The 19,021-nt window shown below is 41.6% G+C and overlaps 1 protein-coding gene across 1 annotated transcript; it reads right to left on the reverse strand.

The window, feature by feature from the left end:
* Nucleotides 1-3,598: 3,598 nt before the first annotated feature.
* On the reverse strand, nt 3,599-6,968 carry LOC131689488 (fibrillin-1-like). The gene is made up of 5 exons (XM_058974599.1): nt 6,852-6,968; nt 6,469-6,691; nt 6,283-6,403; nt 4,062-6,213; nt 3,599-4,004 (listed from the first exon to the last, which is right to left on the reverse strand). Exons 2-5 carry the CDS (start codon nt 6,543-6,545, stop codon nt 3,961-3,963), a joined length of 2,394 nt encoding a protein of 797 aa, XP_058830582.1. The 5' UTR covers nt 6,546-6,691; nt 6,852-6,968; the 3' UTR covers nt 3,599-3,960.
* Between the last annotated feature and the right edge of the window lie 12,053 nt (nt 6,969-19,021).

Consider the following 19,021-nt stretch of genomic DNA (forward strand, 5'->3'; position numbering starts at 1 on the left):
GCGGGGGTTGAACTCTATCCTGGCCGGTTCTTCCCTGGTCGATGAGGCGCATCTCTTCTCTTTCGTGGCGTTGTGTTTCCCAGTTCGTAGCTTCATGAAACCCACTTCTTGTGTTCCGCACGTTGTTGGTTTTGACCTGTTCCATCAGCTCTACCAGTGTCTTTTTCATATTCGTCCATTCTTCCTGTGAAACCGTGATCATCGGGCCATCAATCACTGGAGTTTGTTTTTGGACTGCCCCCTTCGACGTGTCTGGCGGATTTTGGAGGATGAATTCCTGAGTCCCCTGGTTTGTCGGCAGTGTAAACCCGCCTACCTGATTTGACATGGCTGTACCCCCTTCGGCCCCTTGGATAATGTTGTTAATTTGGTCCTTATACGGGGACAGCGGTGGTCCAAACTGAAAATCTACCATAACCTTCTCAATTCGTCGTGTTAGCTCCCTCCTCTCTTTCTTTTCTTCTTCACTGGAAGCCAAACACCGTTTCACCCGATACCAGTAATGCAGTACTCTAGATTCTAATTTCGGTTCCACCTTTCTCGACAATGCCTTCTCTAAATTCACGATTCTTCCTTCTATATACGGGCCCTCGTCCCTGATATTCAGAGATGACCGATAGTTTCGACATTCCTGTTGATCTTCCCTGAACAAATTTCTTAGCTGCCTTTGTTTCCCTGGTAAGTCAAGTTTAAATACCTCTTCTGGTTGCCCACGAATCATTAATTCATAGTCAACTTCTTCTTGATTGAGATCTTCCGCGTGTGGGAAAAGTCGATTCATTTTGTAGCATTCACCCCGTTATAGCAAGTAATAAGGTGATGTAGGCGTACGTATAATGTAATTATAAATGCGAAAAAGCTTAGATTATATTAGGATAACCAATAAATAACAAAGAAAATATAATGTAATGATTGGAAAAAATAAATTAACATGCAAATAACAAATATATAATATGGATTAACTAAATAATGGAAATGATATGTACAATTGAGAAAAGTCCCCTTTTCAGAGGAAAAGTTACCACACAAAAAAACTTCTTTTTTCGCCAACCTGTATTGCACAGAAATTTTCGTTTTCTTTGAACACCAATCGAAATTGGTAAGAAAACTAAAAAAAACTAGTTTTGTTGGGTGCCAATGTGACTTGGCTGCAACGAAACTAAAAGCCTGGTATTGTTGGGCGCCAATGTAACTGGCCAGCCTAACGAGCCTCCGAGGTAGGTAAGTGGGTGGTTTATGCGCCACTCTCAGTTGAGAGACCACCCACCTGTTATAGAGCTGCCCGGCCTAGTGAGACCCCTCGGGAGAAGGTTCTGGTTTTCCTCTCTTTAGGAAGGAAGCAAGTTAGCTGGAGACACAGTCCGTCCGCGTCGATGATCCGCGTGCTATACGAGCCAAAGATAATCCGAAACGGCTAATGCGAATTTATTCCGAAACGAAGATTACACTCGCGGGTTGTTATCATCACTGGCAAAGTCCAAACCGCCAATTCGATCAACCAGAGTTCGACTAGAGAGTGATTCCGGATGGTATCGGGGCCAACCTCCCCAGTAAAAGAACAAACAACCAAAAAAACTAACACGACACGATTTAACTAGAACTGAAAAACTTCACCAAAACGACAATCAGTACATTTACCCTACGGGATGCATTTTTCTGCTATATCGCAAACAGCACATTTTCGCTACATCAATACATTTATTTATACAATCCTCCTTCAGTTTCTCATTCCGATATTCGTTTCAACCTAGCTAGGCAGTTTTCCCTTCCCTTCAATCATCCTCTCTCCTATCTAGTGCGACGCAATACTACCCATTGTGCGTCCTCTCGAGGTGTGCTTTGTTCAGTGCTGTGCTAATTGAACGGCAATCTATATGGGCGAGCCACGGATGGCAAAACTTGACGGTAGGGTACGGCCGTCTACGGTGACCCCATGCGCATGGACATCACAAACATAAAAACACTCTACTCACGACCTAGGTTTTACGTGACGATGTTGGGCGGGAGACTGCTTCTACTGCTGCTGCTGCTGATGCGACGTGCGATCACTCCTGATCGCGCCTAGTGTACGACGATAATCTTCACCGCCGATTCGTGGACTGCTGGCGGGGTAGTGCCGCCAAATCTCCCGGTCGTCACCGGAAAATGTACTGGGTGTGCTGGTACTGCGTTTCGGTAGTCGAATGGTCCTGCCAAGGCGCGGTTTGACGGATGCTGCCTTCTTCCGGCCACGTGTACCACCGGGACCAACCTTGAGACGAACCGTGGGGTCAAGAGTGGTTACCAACGAGGAGATGTGATGCTTTGGACGTTCGACGGCTGCCACGAACCTGTGAAATAGATTGCCGTTGCACGGGAACAAATAAGCACAAGCACATTTTTTTTGGTAACCAAAACTACGGGTTTACCTTAAAATCTTCTTCGGCGCGCACACAAGAATCGCCAAGCTAATTGGGTTGTACTATCAATTGCTATTCTGTTAGGGAAGGGAAACTGGTTATTGAACTTGGTGAAACTTTTAAGGCCGAATTTAATTACCACGCTGAACACATCACGGCGCGAACAAATGACGAACCACTCTTGCCTCTTCCACTGATTAGTTCAAAGTGGTTTATTGGGCTTTGAGAATCCTCAGATTAACCGCGGTTTGAAGGTCTTCGTTAGCGGATCTGACGTATTTTCCACGAAGTGGACAATAGCGACATTCTCGAATTCGCATTAACAGTCCCGAGTTTCCCCAGCTGCATAACAGCATCTCATTTCTACGGGTGGCTTCAAGTGTGCCAGCCTGTCTCTTGCCAGCCATCAGAGTGAAACAGACTCTTCACCGAAGGATGCAAGGGTTCGTGAACTCTTGATAAGGTCGATAGCCTCTTTCGGTAGCCAAATTACACTCCCATCGGTAGCGACGCTAGGCAAAGCAAACTACAAATTGGCGCGTGCGAAGAACGGTGGTAACTCAAGTGGATTATAGCAAGTCTATTTTAAAGAAGTCTCTCTCGCGCTACCGTAGCAGCTCGATTTTATGAACGCGGTAAACATGAACAACGAAAATTAAATATTAATAATATAAAAAAAACTAAGTTAAATTATAACTATATACATTTACATATTTACAATAATGTACTCGTTACACATTTCATTCTAGAATTGATTTTTCATTTGGATCACCGGGATCCGCTTCCCATTTAAATGAATCGTCTGATGGGTTTCATTAATGAGTTTTCACTTCCACATTAAATACCAATTATGGACTACCTACGGATTAATTTTCCAGACGGAAGAAAGCCGCCGGAGGAAGGGAAGTGGTTGCACCCATTAAGCTTTTAATGTGATGAATGATTGATACCGGAAGGCCGTTCCCATGTGAATAGAGGACCGATTTTCGGAAAAAGCTTTCAATTAGAGTTCTCACTGGAGCATAATGAGTGTATAATAATTTCGATCAAGGTTGTCACTAATGGGAATTTAATGCGGCAACCATATTAACGAAATTTGCTATGATTTGGCTGATTCGCTAGGGAAGCTAAGAAGTTTGTTAGTTGAAGTCATCTGAGAAGGCGGAAAATAAACTAATAGTATCGATTTAACGGTTCAGGTCTGATGTATTTCATTATTCAGTAGACTGCGGGGAAAGCTATTACTCATCTTATTTAGACTTCAAATGAAAACGAGATTTGGTCCTGTTTACTGTCTATTTTAGTTTTCTAACTGGAAAATTTCACTTCATTAATAATAAGCACCTCGGTATTCTTAGACTCCATTCATAAATTATACCCCTCAAATTTGGTCAAAATTAACTCCCAAATTTCGTTATATTTACAACTAATTATATTTTTAATGTTTTTTTCAGTAAACATATGTCATGTCGCATTCCATCTTACTCTTTTTTCCCAGATGTCACTGCGCCAATAGGAGTCTATCTATGGGACTATCTGTCTAATAATAGATTGCCAGGCTTCAAAGGCTTCCAGAAATTGAAGTTTGTTCCAAACTGGGATCATCTAAAAAGAAAAATTGAAATTGTTATACCGATCTTAAGAATGTGCGGTAGAAATTACATTCACATTTATAGGAATGTTCTATTCCTTTATGTTTGATGTATTTGATTATAATGTATGCAGCGGCCAAGGTAATCGCTCCCCCTATTACACACCAAACGATTGTCCAGGGGAAGTTTTCTGCACTCGCACTGGCGGCTTGAGGTTCCTTACACTGACAAACACCGGGAGAAATGCAGCATCCATCAGCGCAATCGGCGCAAACAGGTTCACAAATCATCGTCCTGTTGGATAATTCGAATCCTTCGAAGCACTCGCATTCTCCAGGAGCAGTACAATTTCCGTTGAGGCAGTTATTGCAAACAGGTGAACAGAAGTAGATACTTTCCCGATTGTCGTATCCTGCGTTACAGATACACAGCAAATCATCACAAACTCCGGCCTCGATGGTGCACTTATCTTCACAGATCGAGTTACAGGAAGCGGTTTCATCAACCTGATAGCCGGAATCGCAACTGCAGGTGTTTGGAGCACTACATGTTCCATTTCCACAATCTTGCTCACAAACGGGACTGCAGTTCCCATCATTTCCTGGTTCGTGGCCATCCAGACATCGGGATTTACCAGGAGCAAAACAGATGCTGTTCAGTGGGAGCTGGTCACAGATTGGTTGACAGCTGGAATTATTAAGATGATAACCGCTGTGGCATTGACAATCGTTCGGTTGGACGCAGACTCCAAATGTGCAGTTAATGACATCGGCATCACAATGTGGTTCACAAATAGTTTCGTTAGTCTTTACGAATCCATTGTTGCAGCTGCATTGATTTGGCCCTGTACAAACACCATTTTGACAATCGACATCGCAAATGGGTTCACAAATGGTAGCGTTCAATAGCTGATAACCGGGAAGACATTCACAAACGTTGCTTTCGACGCAGTTGCCGTTTACACAGGGCGGTTCACAGAGTGGTACACATCGAAGGATTTGGTTAGTATCCTCCACCAGATCGAACCCGTCGGGACATTCACATGTATCTACATCGGTACAGTTTCCTAGTGAACAGTCAACCACTTCCGGGTTACAGAAGAAAGTGCAAGTGTCAGGATTCTCCGGTGTCTTTCGATAGCCACTTTCACACTGACAATGATCAGGAGCGACGCAATTTGCCTTCTCACATGGGGGGTTACAAACAGGCTCACATTCATGGTTGCTTCCAGCACCCAGTTGATATCCTGTATGACATTTGCAGATGCCGTCGGAAGTGCAGCTGGCATTGACACACTTTGGATCACATCTGGAAGTACATGTCAGCTTTTGATCGGGTGATTCCGACAGCGAATATCCTTCGTTACAACGTAATACATTTGGTGCGACACAGATCCCATTATGAGTGTTGATGTATTTAGGGTTGCAAAACGGTTCACACATACTAGCATTCAGTTGGCGATAGCCATGAAAACATATACAATGTTGGACTCCAACGCATGCACCATTCTCACAAGGCGGATGACAAATCGGATTACAAACGTGTGACTCATTCGACTTTTCATAACCCTGGAAACATTTGCACTCACCCGGTTCACTGCACAAACTATTAACGCATCCTGGATTGCACTCGGGGACACAATGATCCAATTCTTTTTTATAACCACTATTACAAACACATTTATTAGGCGCCACACACAGTCCATTGGAGCAAGTGGGATCACATACCGGAGCACAGGTAAACTGATCGTACTTGGTCACCTCGTACCCGAACAAACATTCACACCGGTTACGACCGGAACACACTCCATTAATACATGGTCGATCACACTTCGCCGTACACACCGTATTATTTCTAATACCAAGTTCCAACAATTTCTCATTGAAATAGAATCCATCTCGACAAACGCACTGATTCAGCTCGTTACAAACCCCATTCACGCAATCCTCGTTGCACTTCGGAACGCAACGGCCGGCATTATTCTTCGCGAACCCAGCATCACAGATGCACTGATTCGGCGCGACACAATTGCCATGCTCACAGTTAGCACACTGCGGAGTGCACTTTCCGTTCTGCATCTGATAGCCCGCGTTACAGGTGCACGCTTCCGGTTCAGTGCAACGACCATTCTCACACCCGTCTTTGCACACTGGAATACACTCCGTTCCGTTGCCATAGTATCCAGCGCAGCAGCCCTGCTTCCTCGTCACTCGATAGTCCAGCTGTAGGGGTGTGAAAAACGATTAAAATGGGGAAATCCAAGTAGTCGGTGAAAAAGTTCGGAGTATTACATGACAAGTCGTTTCGGAACACGTCGACGGTATGGTTTTTGACTGCCAGCCCCAACTGCACTTGTACGAGCACTTGACATAATGGTTAACGTCTGTCGTGTATGCTCTGGATATTGGTGTCCTGGATGAGGGTAAAAGTATAAATTTGGAAGTTTTACATTATGAAAAGAAGAATGGCGATCTTACTTTTCTTCTATTTCACAGAACTTGCCGAAGGCAGTGTCCAACAGGAATAAAACCAAGATTTGGTACAACAGTTGCATCTTTAGCTAACGAGAGTAGGATCAAAACTAACTGGCTGAATTTTGCAACTCTCTCTACTTCCATGAAACTGCGCTATCGAGAATTCATACCAAAGCTACGACAAAGTAGCGTCATCTGCCCTTGTAGGTTATGACGTTCTGTAGAGCTTATCACGAGTTCAGTTTAAGCATAAAAATAGTAACATGAACAATAATATGTTATCAAATGACGCATTCCTTAGCGTGGGACAGATTAAGTGGCTGGACATTCTAACTAGAACTTTTCGCAGTGGATGCTAAATACCATCGTTGAATATATATACTTACGAAACAGTTGTTGGTCGGATATTGAACGCGAACTTTCTTCCAATTTCGACCGAAGCAGTTATACTCCACGCTGATCGTCTCTTCAGCATTGACAGTAATGGATTTGGCGAATGGTTCACTGTGTAATTACGCATAAAGAGCGAATCAATTTATGAGTATCTTCTTAACCACTCGAATCCGGTTGAAAACTTACAGATCTTTTGTCTCACAATACTGCCCAGCAGTAATACGGCCGGTAGGATAAAAAGCGAGGACAAATAGTAGCAATAAATAGCCGGTTGATCCCATTTTCCAAAATTAAACGCACACCACGCCCGAGCGCTGCATTCTTTGTTGATGTCGGGCACAAGAATGATAACAGAGTCCGATATACGAAGAAGGCGATGCAACTGACCCAGTGATTCAGGCAATTTTATCTCGTTTCTATTTAGGGTCTGGTTCGCACTACTTGCTGTTTGTTTTGATGCTTACATTCGCTGTTGGTATACTTAAAGTGAACAGATAATCCGCGATAAAAAAAATTGTTTTAGACAAGAATTTAGTTATTTTAAAAGTCAGATTTCAATTTATTTTATACAGTATTTTATGAAAACGGCACAAAGAGGCTATACTCTTATCAATAGTCTTCATTCAGTTTATCTTCTCATCTTGCCATGAGCAAAAACTAAAACTCATTCCTCTAGAAATATAAGTGAATCAGTCAACTCTGCCTACAGATCTGTCGCTGCAAATACATATAACGATAGCCTTTTTTACTGTACGAAATAGTGATGAGGAATTAGAAATCAGTAGCGATTTGCTGAAATGGCATGTTCTCCATGCTGATCGGAGGTTTGTGCCATGTCGTATTTTGTCTTTTCATAATTTTCCGCTGGAAAACATTGGGAAAGTGGTAAGGTTAGGGATAAAGAAAAAGAACGACACAAAGAACATAAACAATATGGAAGTATTCTTTACTCCCAAGGGAATAATGATGAAAACCCTTCTCGATGAGCGAATATATCAACACCCCTCAGGGGATATTGACATGACAGAACGACTACACCCCCGAAGAGATATTGTCATTCAAATACGGTTTAACTATTACTTCTTACCACACTGGGTTTGAAACATTAGCATACATCGGTTCATCTATGTATGGTGAACCAAAAAATCCGAATACGCGATTGCTTTACTGCAGGGCTGTCACATTTCAAATGATATGAAGTTGCATAATCGGATTCACAAAGATCACACGAATAATACTCAGCACGCAGAATAGGAGCTATGTAATATTAGAGTTTGCAATGTCAAGTTAGTACCCTGATTAGAATGCTGCAATTGGGCTTGGAAAAATACAGCAAATTCTTTGCCATTTTCGGACTCACATCCGGCAGTAAAGTTTTTGCTTGAACGCAGGTTTGCGAGTTACGCCAGTGGTTGCCATGTTCGGATGCAGCCCATGAGCGATTTTTGTGTTCTACCCAACTTATTGACAGCAGTAGGGTGACCATACGTCCTGGTTTTCTTTGACATGTCCTGGTTATTCACTGACTGTCCTGGTGTTCTGGCAAGTTGATTTGTCCTGGTTTTTCTCCGTAAGCCCAACCCAATGTAATTTTATTTATTGAGTATTCGCTTTATTCACTCTTCTCCACATCTCAGTTAAGACCGATCGCAACTATAACTTCTGCGTATACTCTTCTTAAATCGGGTCACGACAAACACAACTTAATACTCTTGAAGCTCCCAATTGTATCGTTCGATGTCTTTTTTAATCTATCAATGGTGCTTTGTTTCTTCTTTTTTCAGCTTGCTTTTCTTAAATGGAAATTGAAAAGAGAAAGTGGCGTTCGTTTGTAAGTAGCATATGAATGAGCTGTAGTCAGTTTGCAGGAAAATATGGCAAACGAACAAATCGTTCCGATCTCAGTTGTGGACCAAACTCTGGATGCTATTAATGTCGATGAAACGGTGATTGCCAGAGCTTCTTCTCGGCTTAAATCATCATTCAATCAATCGACTCTTCAACGGTGGCTGGTGACTCTGTTTCTTCTTGAGTTCTTCTGCTAGTGGCATTTTTTCGTGCTACTGTAAATCCTTTCCATAAAAACGAAAATAGTGAAACATCAACAACTATCGTGGAATAACTTCATTGAGCGCTTTCACGAGCTGATGATTATGGATCCCGTTCTGGATCAACACTAGCACCTAATCAGTCTCCTTTCTTCATAGCGATTGAATCGGATGCCAAAATTGCTCTGCTTTTTAACAGTAACATTGAATTAATCCTGTTAACCTAACGGAATCAAGATATCCGTTTATATTGACTATGGTAACACTGGTGTGTATCTGCACGAACTATTCCCGCGTACTACCAATAAATTCATTACCATAATCATGTCGGAATACGTAACAGTGTTATGCGTTAAGCTTTAAACCTGGACAATTTTTTCTAGGTGAGAATGCGAGGGACGAAACCGATTCCTGCATACCTGAACTTTCAATACGAATTTAAAGGCGTAACAAAATATCAAATCACGCTGTGCGCATATGAAGGACAGACCCCTACGTGCCAGTTCTGTAAGTAGAAGACACACTACGGAAAACCATATACCAGAACCTCTAACGAAACAACATCACTAGCAAGCAAACCCAACACACAGCCCTAATCAACATCAAAGAAATCATAAACAATCGGAGTTGCAGCTCAGGTATTAACGAATGCTGGAACAACAGAACCCGCGCACAGCGTGTCCGATCATTGTGATGCGCGTAGTACTTGCTAAGAAACTGCTAGCAATAGAGGCAATAGGCAATAGAGCAAATGACGAAAATCACGATCGTGACTCGTAGATCCCGCAAACAACACAAAACAAGTAATCGTGAAAACCCATTCAACATCAATAGCAAGGAGAGCGCATAGCATAGACGAAAATGATAAATCGAGAGAAAGCGGACTGGGTGATACCCAAGTAACAGCAGTCGATGCAGCTAATGAATCTTCGATAAGAAAGAAGATCTTTACGCGAAGTAACAACTCGCGTACATAAGATCCCATGGATATATGTACAATACACTTCTATTTAAATATTTTTTTTGCGTATTGTAAAGATTAAAAGGTTCAGGTAAGTTAATGCATTGAGCCGTGTCAAACAAATGAAATAAAAAACTTCCTAATCCATGCCTGGACGCTGAACAGCGACTAACCTGCCGAGTCTACCATCCTACATTACAAGGAGTATGGAATGTCGCGCTCAAACGGATATTTTTTACACCAACTTGTCCGCCGGTTTTCATATTACAATCGATAAAATGAAGAAATTTGGAATCAGTGGTAGGTATTGCAGCTATTTCGATCCTAGCTGTCAGATCGTAAGATAATTGTTGTCATTGGGGATTGCCAGGTATGGCGCAGGGAAGCTACATGAGACCGTTGATGTTTCTGTTTTTCTTCAATGACGTGAATTTAGTCTGAAAACTTCTCACCGATCCTGCACAGACGATAACAAAATATTTCATCTCTTCCATGCAATTCAGGAATATCGATTTCTCCAACATCGGCATGGTGGTGTAGCAAGAACTGCGTGTGTTACCGTTCGTAACAATATATTAAAATAATTAACAATACTTTATATAAATTAAGCTGCTTTGAGATAAAACTAGATTAAAACTCATACTAAATGAAAACTGATGTTAAAAGTTATTGTAAACGTTAAAAGATCTCATATGGACTAAAATAAATATAAAGGCCAATTCAAATAACACGACACAGCTTAGGTATTAAGTAAGGTAACGCTTGAGACAGTTCAGTGGATGATCGAGAAGAACAATGAGAGAGGGAGGCAGATCACTACCGGTGTAGCGAAGATATCTTCTGTTTCCACGAGGATTTGAGACAAACCAGTCGATCTAGTACGAGTGAATATCGCCGACATTGAGGCGTTTAAGAAAAATTATAGTATTTTTAAAATAATTATTTAGTTTTCACAAGAGCGAATAACGTGAACATCGGATCAGGACCCGTGATCCTTAGCTCCAACTTAGCTGGAAGTTGCACCGTTTAGGAAAAAGGTTTGAGCGGCAAACCACACACTCGAAATCGCGACTATCTGGATTAGCACAACCCGATACGATCCCATCGACCCAACGGAATCAAGATCACCAGCAAACGACCAAGCGATCGTCAACCCGATCACCGGAAGCACGCCACCACTAGATACGCTCCCATAGACCCAACGGAATCAACGCCCTAACCGGACAATACGAGGGCAGCATTAACCCGGCGTTCCTCCAAGATCGCCAGCAAACGTTCAAGCAATCCTCAACCCGATTACCGGGAGCGCGCCACGAGGCCCGAATATACCTATCGCCTCGTGCCAGCTGCCGTCACCACAGAAAGTCGTACGAGCAGAAGCCATTCGAGTCCACACAGACATTCTAACACACACAGAATTTGTAACTATAGGTAATAAATTTAGGATGTTGTAATTGACAGCGTTTTGCCTACATTTTTCACAGCCTTGAGTCCCTGATTCGCTATCCCCATTGAGCAAAGCCGACCTTGAGATAAAGGGCGAACACAAAATTATTGCGACACCGAAAATGTCGTGCCAATTTTCTTATAATTTTTTAAAATTAAACCAAAATTTTAGGGTAGGCTTATACATATATTTCCTTAAAAAATCAAAAGAAAAGTTAATCGATGGAGCCTTGGGTGTAAAATTGAACGCATTTTCGCTTGATGCCCTCCATCAAAGTCTTTACAGTGTCATCCGGTACCAGTTTCTCAGTTTTTTTCCATTTTCATAACATGTCCTTCTCGTCTTTGACTGTCTTCTTGCTCTTCCGAAGTTCCCGCTTCATCATTGCCCAGTACTGCTCCACCGGGCGCAGCTCCGGACAGTTTGGCGGATTCATGTCCTTTTGAACAACATGGACAGAATTGGCCTTATACCACTCCAGGACACTTTTAGAATAGTGGCATGATGCCAAATCTGGCCAAAATAGCGGAGCTTCGTCGTGCTGCTGCAAGAACGGCAAAAGGCGCTTCTCGAGGCACTCAGATTTGTAGATCTCGCCATTTACTGTGACCTTTGTCACGCAAGGCTCACTCCTCAGTCCGCAAGAGCAGATGGCCTGCCAAATGAGATATTTGGAGGCGAACTTCGACATTTTCTTCTTCTTAAATTTGTCGTCCACATAGAACTTGCTCTTGCCGGTGAAAAACTCCAACCCCGGAATTTGCTTAAAATCGGCTTTTATATACGTTTTGTCGTCCATCACACAGCAGCCATATTTTGTCAGCATCTTCTCGTAGAGCTTCCGTGCCCGAGTTTAAACCGTCGATTGTTGCCGCTCATCGCGGTTTGGGAAGTTCTGTACCTTGTATGTATGTAGTCCAGCTCTCTTCTTTGCATTCTGGACGTAGCTCTGCGACATGCCGATCTTTTTAGCCAAATCACTGCTTGAGACGTTGCGATTTTCTTCAATCATCCGCTTCACATTTCCCTCCGTCTTTTTGTTTTCCGGTCCCGGTTTTCTTCCAGCTCCTTTGCCGTGATCCAACGTCAACCGCTCCTGGAACCGCTTCAACACTCTGGAGACGGTTGAATGGTGAATGTTCAACATTTTTCCCAACTGCCGGTGCGACAAGTCAGGAAATTCCAGGTGTTTAGAAAGAATTTGTTCTCTCGACTCGCGTTGGTTCATCTCCATTTTCGTTGAATCGAAAAACACGACTTCGAGTTTGACAGCATGTAAACAATACACATCAATGAGAAAGTGTGCAAAATTTGGTTGATTTTTACCCAATGGTAAAAAAGTTATGCCCTTTTGAATGTGTCGCAATAATATCGTGTTCGCCCTTTAAAGTGTCTTCAGCTCGAGCTAAGGCAGAAAAGAGGACGTTGTTTGACCCACCCTCACGTGACCTGCCGTGGCTTGACCAGTAGGTCGAGGGCTTAGAGAAAACCCACGCGGTCCTTCCGACTGCCACCCTAACAGTGTTTGTACAACCGAAAAAGTGAAATGGTTTCTTTTACCGAAAATTCCCTGTTGAAGTGCCGATGTTACGCGACACAGCATCGCCAAGATTTTTGCTTTGAATACGGTACAGTATCTACCAAGCGAATGAGATTGGTTTAATCTCATTTCACGACAATAGACACCAGCACCGACTCGGCTCTCCATCAAAGAACCATCAGTACAACAAACTACATATTGTTCAAATTGTCTCTCCATCCAGTCAGACAGCCATTCCTCGCGAACGTTTTAAAAGGAAAATTACGGGTGAGTGTAAAGTCACTGGGAGCAAGCGTAAACTAATCCCAAGTAACCATTTGGGGCCACAGTCTTGTGTGGTTAGGTGCACGATCTATTCGGTTACTGTGCCAAAGCCCAGTAACTTTAAGACGGAATGCACATGAAAGTACTTCTTGTTTCAGAAACACATATAACGGTTTTATGTTCAAGAGTGCCTCTAGAGCAGCAGTAGGTGTTGTCGAGAACGCACCAGGCATCGCCATAAAGACCATCCTCTGAAGATGTTTTAACTTTGTTTGAATTGTCATGACTACTCCATTCTGTAACCAAACAAAGCATCCGTATGCCAGCACTGGTCTATTAATTGTTGTGTAGACCTACTTAACACCCCGGCAAATAAATTAACCTTCCGGTAGTCGCGCTAGTGCACTTAGTGCACGCTGCTCTGGAAATCTAACGAAATCGTTTTAGTGCACCAGTGCTTGCTCGTTCAGTGGGCCATAAGCACGGCTTCCGGAGGGTTAATTTCGACCGATGTTCTGGCCACATTGCCAACACTGACTGTCAAATGAAATTTGTGTAGTTTTGGTTTCGAGTTATTAGTGGATACGCGAAAGTATCTCGATTATATAGATTTTATAGACAGATTCCTGGACAGAAGTATTATGCTGCCAGGGGTCGCTGAGATGTTCCCAAGAACTATAATTTGTTCTTGCGTTTAACTTTGGTGGTAACTTGTTGATCTGGCAGGGAGTCTGCAGCTGTGGTCGGAAGACATCGATTTTGAAGCAACCAACCAGAGTTTGAAATTGGTGACAAGCAGTTTATTGTTCATCTTTTTCTTCCATAGTAGGCATATCATTCGTGTCTGCTCTCGAAAGAGAAAATTTGAAATCCTGCGAGCAACGATAAAGGCTCGATGCTTTAGTAATATGGTACTTTAAAATGCGTGTATTTGCTTAACCTTACTTATTTTGCGAAATCAACTGTAACAAATTATTCGTAGATATTTCGAAGGAATCCACGCACTTTTCTGTTGATGTCGCTCTTAATCCATCGCACATCTTCAGTCATGGTCTTGGCTTGTTGATTCACGAATTCTTCATCCGGTCGATCTCGCTGGAGACTGTGTTCTTCATCTTCAGTTTCCGCTTCATTATCGCCCAATACTTCGCTATTGGACGTAGCTGTGTGACAATTTGGTGGTCCGTAGTTCTGCTGTGAAATGGACTCAATTATCGTATCATTGTAGCTCGTCCTTGGTGTAATGGGGGCTGGCTAAATCTGTCCAAAACGTGACGGACCATCATGACACGTAACGAAGCGTAATATCCCTTTGTTGAGAACATCCTTTTCTTAAAAATTCATAGTGTTACATGTCACGCAAACGCAGTTTTCCTTACCACAGGAACAGATTCCTTGCCAAATCATAATTTTCTCACGAATATATCTGCGAAAAACACATCCATCGACATTCATCAGCACCTGGGCGAACAGCTTACGGACCTAGATCCTGGGCACTGTTTGGTGCTCGAGGTTTCAGATGGGGTGTTCAGAATAAGAATCTCAATTCTTGACACACTGAAACAATATATAAAGACAAATAAACGACGGTAACATTAGGATAACAAGTTAAAATTTGTCTACACTACTACAATCATTGCTAGTAACTTTTTGAAAATCTTATCCAAGTTTCGTCATGAGTTCATATTCTTTTGTTGTGACTACGACTTACCTTTCAATACAGAGCCGCTTTTAAAATTTTCGGAAGAAATATGTGGGAGTTTTTGAACGTTAGTAGCTTTAATTATACTGAACAGTATTATATAATGTTTGCGCTAATCAGTTGGAAAATCCATTGACCATTTTTGTACTAAATTTTCGAATTGTGTTTGATTTTTAAGCATAGTATTGAAACTGGAATAATTGAAAAGTATTAAAAGTCCTGCATATATTTTTCTGTTACGTTCTTCATTCATCGTTCGCTAGTTAGAGGAGAGGGGAGGGGTAGCATTTTGCATTCCTCACTAAAACTACCAGTACTTGTAATGTTCGAACTGCTATGACCGAAATTCCATCCCCAGCAACACCATCTTATAACTTTTTGCTTTCAAATGGTTTCCGCGTGAAACGAATAACGTTCCTCACGCTAACAAGACACTGCCAGTCAGGAAACAGCGCAAATAATGCGAAAACCCATTTACAATAACATGCAAATAAGCCAGTCCGTTATTAGTTCAGTATCCTTCAACTAGCTGCTTCCTGTTGCCTGAACTGTCTTCGCTAAAAATGGAAGCCATGAACAAATGCAATTCGCAACTGCTGCTGCTGCTGCTCCTCCTCCTCCTGCTAAACCGGCAGCATCAAAATTCCACCAGCATAGACAGACAGTCGGACAGGCAGAGTGCAGTAAAGCTTCTTGGGTGCGCTCTATTCCGCGAAGTGGGAAATAAACCGTCAAACCAAACAGGAAGAATGCAACACGGACCAAAACAACGACAGCAACTTCTTGACGGGCGTGAAAAGCAGAAAAACTAGTTTAGTGTGTGGTGTCATCTGGAGTGCGCAACTGCTGCCGGTACCGCCAATGCAATATTGCTTCAAGGACTCGCCACGAAATGGAATAAGAACTGCCAGCTAAGGAAGGCCCTAAGAACACGCTGCAAACACATAGCTAGAAAAACATAAAATAGAAATATGGAATCGAGTTTTGCATTCCTAATGAACTCTGCCAGTTGCACCGCGTACCCGGGAAGTGAAACGGCGCACGAGCGGGTGTCGGATTCCGATGCGGGGAGGCCAGCTAAACAATGCAACGTCCGATCTCAGGTCTGACGACGCGACGGTGAAAATAGAATATGTAAATTCGCCCCCGGGAGAAAATGGGAAAATTCATTATTTCTGGTGCAGCAGGCACGGACTGCTGCGTTTTCTGTGCCAGTCTGCCACTGGGGCTTGGCGAGCCGAGAAACCATGGCATCCTTTTTGCTGGCTTCCTTGTGCTGCACTGCGGTGGGTCCTACCTACCGCCCGGTGAGCGCAAGAGGGAGTAATTATTAAACTATTATGTTGTTATTTTCCACTTCGTGACAGTGATTTGCGTAGCAGACATTTCTGCCGTTTTGATAAGAACTTAATGTGCTATCTGACTGATAATTTGTTGTACGGGAGCTGTAACACTGATATAAAATTGGAAGATAGGGTTTTGCTTCATAATTCATCTCAAAAAATTAGTAGCAGTAAAGTTGAAAATAGTAAAGAACACGTAAAAAAGAGCTTGATGTCGCTTCTGCAAAAGAAGATTGATGCGTTTTATACGCAAATGATTGCGAAAAAAGAATTAAATTAAAGAAATATGTTCCACTACTTTAATGGTTATAGTGAGTTCGTGATGTGAATCTCTTCATTTGAATTTGATTTAATAGAGACTGTGAAGAATATTGGGGCTGAGATGAATTATGGCACAATCACCTTTCTCTACTTCGTCAATCCACTAGCGTTTTGCCTTACCACAGTGACAAGAACGTTCCGGCGAAGCTTCTCAAATTTCCCATTATCCCAAGGAACAATAACACTTCTGTCAATATTTTCCGAAGCCATTGTCAATAGGAGAAAATTGCAAAACTTTGTAACAATGTTCATTCCCGGGTGCCCTTGGGGAAGGGAAGAAAACCACCTATCCCGCGTCAAGCGCTTGCCACTACTCACCTAGTCACCGGGCACAATCCGTCGCTACTGTCTTCGCGAACCGCGCCTCCAAGCAATTTTCAACCAACCGTCGTCGTAGCCATCGTCGTCGTCAGTTATGAATAATGAAATTCCTTCATAACAGTTACTTTTATTGTTATGATAGCGGGCTCCGTTTCCGTGGGATAATGTCTGTGCCTGTGTGGGTGTCATTGCACATGTGGATCCGTGTTTAAGCTCAAGGCTTCCGACGTTCTCGAATCTTTCATGAATGCGATATGATCTTGGTTGTGGGAGATTCGAAGCACTGCGCGGGAATGCGAGGAATAAATTATAAATAAATTTGAATCGTCGAATGTTAAATTGAATCCAGTTTATCCAATTTTATGGATGTGTAAAATTACAAACCTCTTTAATCATAATTTTTTTAATCAAATTAAAATTCATCTTAATTTTTGCATCCATGAACTGCAGGAATTGAAGGACGGATGGTCTGCACACGGAAAAAATCGTTCCTAAATTCATGAACAAAAAATTACGATTTCGTTTTACGAAAATCGTGACCAAGTTCTTGAAATTATAGTTAAACCTCGTATTCATGAAACTATGTATGCTTGCAAAAACTGTAACTGGCGTTACATTGCAATGTTTGGTTGGTCCCTAGACATGTTTAGCTTTTGTTATGATTCTTGTTCATACTTTCGGGATACACTGGTTTGTATAAAGTATATCAACTAAAAAAACAGACATTTAAAAGATGTTTATAATTTCAGGAGCATTTATCGCAATTGTCGAAATTTTTCAACACGTTTCCGTGATATTTTATTCATGAATTTTCTACAGGATTTTTCTGGCAGAGTAGAACGAATTATGTTAATGATTTTAGGGCCTCAGCCACGATATTCGTAATTTATATTCCCAATTTCGTAAGGATTTATTCACGAGTTTCGTGTTGGATTTTTCTGATGGAGTAGTGTGACTTATGATCATGATTTCAAGATCTTTGTCACGATTTATGTAATTTCTATTCGCGTTATCATGATATTTTAGTCACAAGTAGACTGATTTGTGTTAATTATTTCAGAATCATTGTCACGAGTTTGATAATCATGTCACGAATAGTGCAATTTAGGTTCATGATTTCAGGATCTTAGTGACGATTTTCATAATTTATATGCACGTTATTGTTATATTTTATATTTGAGTTCACTTTCCAATTTGACAGGTCTAGTAATGTGACTCATGTTCAAGTTTAATTACTACCGGATTTTTTACTCAGTTTAACGTGACAGTATGAACTGGATCATAAAAGCGTGACTGATTCGCGGTATCTTGTTTTTCGAACTACAACACGAACACGATTTGTGGCTCTATAATATGTTTTTGGTGCTCATCGTAGTTTTTGACTTCTGTCCGTACATCACACCTATTCCTCTCCCCTAGAAGCTGGATATAACTATTAGATATTTCATGCAAATACCCAAATTTTGTTTTTTAGTTCACGTGAAAATTTCAACGCCAGTTGCATAAAATTGAAAATGATTACGGATGTCTTCTAAATATCACAAACACTCAAGATAGATCAGTTCATAGTAGTTCACGAATCCATGGATAATATTTTTTGATTTTGTGAATTATTTGACGAGCCAGAAAGAGCAGTCGTAAAAATTATACTAAGAAGCATGAACCAGTTCACGAATCCATAAACGCCAAATTATGATTTTTTGAACTATTTAACGGAAACGCATGGTCAGGTGTGACTATTATACTAGGAATCATTAATCAGCTCACGTATCCACGAAGAAGATCTCTTGATTTTGGAAACTATTTCACGAGCACGAAAGGCAAGTCGTGACAAATATACTAGGAATCATGAACTAGTTCACGATACATCAAAATTTCATGGTTTCGTGACCTATTTCAAGAGTATGAATAGTTGTGCCTAATCCGCTAGATATCATAACGCAGTTCACGTATGCATGAAAACGTTTTATGATTTTATAAACTATTTCACGAGCACTGATATTTAATCCTGGATAATATACAGGGTGTTTGGTTCATAGTTAAGAACCTCTCGAGGGATGATTGACTGTCATATTTGGAGAAAAAAATCGTTCTACACATACCATAAAATCTCAACCGTTACTAAGTTATTGAACTATTTGTGTTAAAAACTTAGTTGTCTTAAAATAGCTCTAACTCAAAAAATATACTTTGTATTTCAAATCTTTTAGATCCAT

This window comes from Topomyia yanbarensis, chromosome 3 (genome assembly GCF_030247195.1).
Source record: "Topomyia yanbarensis strain Yona2022 chromosome 3, ASM3024719v1, whole genome shotgun sequence".
Taxonomy (NCBI): domain Eukaryota; kingdom Metazoa; phylum Arthropoda; class Insecta; order Diptera; family Culicidae; genus Topomyia; species Topomyia yanbarensis.

What these genes read in the sequence shown, in the direction of transcription:
- LOC131689488 (XM_058974599.1), bottom strand. Translation starts at nt 6,545, where the DNA reads ATGCAACTGTTGTACCAAATCTTGGTTTTATTCCTGTTGGACACTGCC. An exon ending in TTCTGTGAAATAGAAGAAAA is followed by an intron (nt 6,404 to 6,468) that starts GTAAGATCGCCA and finishes ACCCTCATCCAG; the next exon opens with GACACCAATATCCAGAGCAT. An exon ending in GTTCCGAAACGACTTGTCAT is followed by an intron (nt 6,214 to 6,282) that starts GTAATACTCCGA and finishes ACACCCCTACAG; the next exon opens with CTGGACTATCGAGTGACGAG.